The sequence below is a fragment of the Sinocyclocheilus anshuiensis genome, unplaced genomic scaffold (assembly GCF_001515605.1).
Source record: "Sinocyclocheilus anshuiensis isolate Anshui unplaced genomic scaffold, SAMN03320099.WGS_v1.1 scaffold1787, whole genome shotgun sequence".
Taxonomy (NCBI): Eukaryota; Metazoa; Chordata; class Actinopteri; order Cypriniformes; family Cyprinidae; genus Sinocyclocheilus; species Sinocyclocheilus anshuiensis.
This window is the reverse complement of record NW_015551094.1, coordinates 111,929-116,374: the sequence shown is the minus strand read 5'-3', so window position 1 is coordinate 116,374 and position 4,446 is coordinate 111,929. Positions and strand designations below refer to the sequence as shown.

The following is a 4,446-nucleotide window of genomic DNA, read 5'->3' as shown; positions in this document are numbered from 1 at the left end:
ATGCTTGTCCACAATAGCTTGTCAAATGGACGTTTTTCTTTAAGACATGAAACATCTTTTACAGCACCGCTCAGCTCCTCCTCCGATGATCATTCCGTTTCAGCGTCTGCTCTATTGATAGTTTTCATGTGACGTCACGCCATTAGGGGAATGCCCCCCTGGTGGGCAAAACAATGCTATCTTCCGCTGCCCGCCAAGTCACGAACTGAGTGATTTCTTTCGTTTAGCGAAAATGCCGGATAGTTGTTGTGCAATAGGATGTACTAACCGATGAGGAGACAAGCCTGGGCTATGCCTCTACGGAATCCCGTCCGAGAAAGAAAATCCAGAAAGGAGGAATTTGTGGATTTGTGCCATTAAACGTGCCTCTGTCCCCGAGGAGGGCAAACAATGGCAGCCATCAAAGTACACTCGTATTTGCAGTGAACACTTCATCAAAGGTAAGCTCAGGTAAACACTGGATATAAATCATATCTTTGCGTAATCTTCTTACATGTTTGTTTTTGTTGTGGACTGAGGCAGTCAACTACAATGGTCTTGATTAGTTAATAGATAACGGTACACAAATTGTTAGCTAAAGTTAAAGGTGGGATGCTGTTAGAAGTAAATAAACTGAAAATGCAATGATTTGCAAATCCTATTGCGCCTTTATTCGATCATATGTACTACTAAGACAATATATACTTGTGTTCAGAAAGATAAACTTGATTGTTTTTCAATAATATAAACTTATGATGATTTCTCTTTTTATACACGTTTTACATAGCATCCAGATTTTTTGAAATTGAGGTTGTAATAAGATATAATTAAAGAAAAGGTTTACTTTCAGTTTGAATAGTTATCAGCAGTTGTTTATGGGAGTGATTGTTTAGCCAGTTTGTAGGAATGGTACTCATTTAACTGATTTTTTCCCAACTTGCACATAAACTTTCTTCTATTACTGTAGGTGCCAAATCTGATGACCCGTTGTCCCCTGACTGGGTTCAATCAGTCTTCTCACACACACCAGCCACAAAGAAGAGGAAGAGGGAGAAAGACATGGAGAGGTATGAGCAGCACAACAGAATGAAGAACAAGAGGGTTGAGAAGATGCAAGATGCAGTGGATGATCTCCTAGAATTGTCATCAGTGCCTGATGCTGAGCTGGCACCACCTGCTGAAGATGAACAACAGTGTGACAACAGACAATCCAAGGAAAAGTTTGAAAGATTGCAGAGGGAATGTAATGACCTTAGGGAGGAAAACCAAAAGCTGAAAGACAAAATTAAATCAGGAACTTTTGATGAACTAGCTTTTGAAAAAGACGATGAAAAAGTAAAAGCAATGACTGGAATCCCCACATATTCCAAGTTACAAGTAGTTTTGACATTTGTGATATCATTTTTGCAGACTGGTACAAACCTCTCTCCCTTTCAGCAACTGCTGTTAACTCTTATGAGGTTGAGAATTAACCTTTCCCTTTCATTGCTCAGTTGTATATTTAAGATCTCAATTCCAACTGGCAGCAGAACATTTCGGAACACGATTGAAGTGTTAAATGCGAGACTTGTTCCCGCACTTGTGTTTTGGCCAAATCGAGAAGAACTTCTCCCCATTACTTCTATGGTAGCTTTTGTCCTAATTAATAATTCAGATTTTTAGTATTTTTGTGTGTTGCTCTCATCTAGTATAAAGTTAATATGCATACCTGAGAGATTGTGGTGTGTTATTATTTGGGTTCTTGTAGGCCACAGGATAGCACAGCTTCTTCAGCAGGGAGACACAGTAGGTTTGTCTGTGTTAGTGTGGCAGGCTGCTCGGATGTTTGACGCAGTCACCCTTCCTGCCTTCTGGTCAAACCACATGGCATATTTTGACTGTAGTCTTGTCTCCCTTTCTATCACACAGCACTACAATTAAACAAAGTTGAGTTAACAAGTTTGTAATTTGTGACAAATATAAACAGTGATTGACATTTATTGAATAAACATCAGAAAAAGAAGACATTGTTTAATTTTGTGGTGAACTTGTTTTCAGCACTTGAGCTATTCTAAATACTTGTGCCTGTTATATTTCTGACATTCATATGTCTTCAATTCCTAAATCTATATTTACTGACTGACCCGTTTTAATGACTGACCTGTTCTTCTGTTATGCATAACCCTGTAAAGACCTCATCACTCTTTGCCTGCAGTTCTTGCTGTGACAGTGACCTGTACTCTGGCTTGTACATCTTGCTTATGGGGTGCAGGGATGTTCAGTTGCACGGCCCGAGGTACGTACCTCTTTGCATGGCCAGGGACAACAGACAAAATTGAACTCTTGACAGGTTCCTTTTCAGTGTCTTCTGATAAATGCAGCATATTGTAGAATGCTGTGCATTCATCTGGGTTTCGGGGTGGAAGCTTGGCAGGAGGAAGGTCACCACACCCATCAACAGATCTCTTTCTCTGGGCCTTTGTGAAAGCTATCTGGCTCCCTGGTGCATACCTACAGTCCAAATGGCTGCCAAACTAGGCTCATTCCAGACACAGGCTTCATCTGTGCATACAGTGCCACTCAGTTTGTTCACAGCTGCTTGCAAAGCATAAAGTATGGCACCTACATGTGAACACACCTCTCCTAATCCTGCCATACAGGTGCAATGGCCAAATCGCACCAGACCCTCCTTCTCCACAGCAACCCAGGCTGTCAGTGGGGGGTCGTTTAAACTGTAGGAATGATTTACCTGACATTGGAAAACAAATTTTGATTAGATTTATGCCATAATGTGTTAAACTAACCTGCAAAACTACTCCCCTACGACGCTGACTACAATGACCCTGAAACTAACGAACCATGGATTAATGTTAGCTAGTGTTAGTTAATTAGTACTTACCATTGTTTTGTAATGAAGAATTTCTTGTTCTTCACCTCCCAAACGGCAGCATTATTGACCCATCCCGATCTAAAGTACATAAGTCGGTACTTTTGTACACTTTCATCCTGGTGGCAGTGTAAGGTGAGGGATTCTCCACAAGATGGATGTAAACATCGCCGAAGTGGAGATCTGGCAGAGACCTGGCGGTTTTTAATGACTGAAATACGACGTGCTGTATATGGATCGCATGTGCCCAAAACCTGGCTCCCTGGTGCATACCTACAGTCCAAATGGCTGCCAAACTAGGCTCATTCCAGACACAGGCTTCATCTGTGCATACAGTGCCACTCAGTTTGTTCACAGCTGCTTGCAAAGCATAAAGTATGGCACCTACATGTGAACACACCTCTCCTAATCCTGCCATACAGGTGCAATGGCCAAATCGCACCAGACCCTCCTTCTCCACAGCAACCCAGGCTGTCAGTGGGGGGTCGTTTAAACTGTAGGAATGATTTACCTGACATTGGAAAACAAATTTTGATTAGATTTATGCCATAATGTGTTAAACTAACCTGCAAAACTACTCCCCTACGACGCTGACTACAATGACCCTGAAACTAACGAACCATGGATTAATGTTAGCTAGTGTTAGTTAATTAGTACTTACCATTGTTTTGTAATGAAGAATTTCTTGTTCTTCACCTCCCAAACGGCAGCATTATTGACCCATCCCGATCTAAAGTACATAAGTCGGTACTTTTGTACACTTTCATCCTGGTGGCAGTGTAAGGTGAGGGATTCTCCACAAGATGGATGTAAACATCGCCGAAGTGGAGATCTGGCAGAGACCTGGCGGTTTTTAATGACTGTGCTGTATATGGATCGCATGTGCCCAAAACTTTGCAGTTTGTCTTCATATCTTTTTTTTTTTCTTCTTTCGACAGGTAATCCAAATATTCGTAGCTTGAAACAGAAGGAAATCTGACTGGCTTGTCCTGCATTTCTACTGAGATCCCAGTGTAAGCCGCCATGTTGGCCCATTGTTTTGCCCGCCAGGGTACCGCACAGGTCACGTGACTGAAAACTATCAATAGATAGGATATGTATACGTAACTTATGCATATCTATGCACTAATGTCTGCGCATTCCCGTGCAAATATTTGCTGAACAGCGACCCCTGGTCACCGTTTTCGGTCAGGTCACCAATTTCGGCACACAGCAAAATGTTTAACAGTGAAATGACTTAAAGGGCTAATATGATGCGATTTCAATTTTTCCTTTCTCTTTGGAGTGTTACAAGCTCTTGGTGCATAAAGAAGATCTGTAAAGTTGCAAAGACTAAAGTCTCAAATCAATAGAGATATTCTTTATAAAAGTTAAGAGTAAAAAGACAGTATAAGTCATTATAATCCGTAATTATGTCCCCACTGGATGCAACAAATGCCTCATTTATAATGGGTTTAAATGTTTTTGTCTCGTCGCTCCGGCCGGTATGGTAAGGGGCGTAACATTTCTGTCACACACTTGATCACACACGCCAATCACAACGCACTGGATATCTGGCCAATCAGAGCACACCTAGCTTTTCAGACCGATGAGCTTTGTAA

The 4,446-nt window shown here is 41.5% G+C and overlaps 1 protein-coding gene across 1 annotated transcript; it reads left to right on the top strand.

The window, feature by feature from the left end:
• Positions 1-232: 232 nt before the first annotated feature.
• On the top strand, positions 233-3,824 carry LOC107662671 (THAP domain-containing protein 1-like). Its single transcript, XM_016452749.1, is given in 4 exon segments — positions 233-440; positions 947-1,314; positions 1,390-1,393; positions 3,784-3,824. Coding segments are annotated over 4 exon segments (621 nt in total).
• The last annotated feature ends 622 nt before the right edge of the window (positions 3,825-4,446 follow it).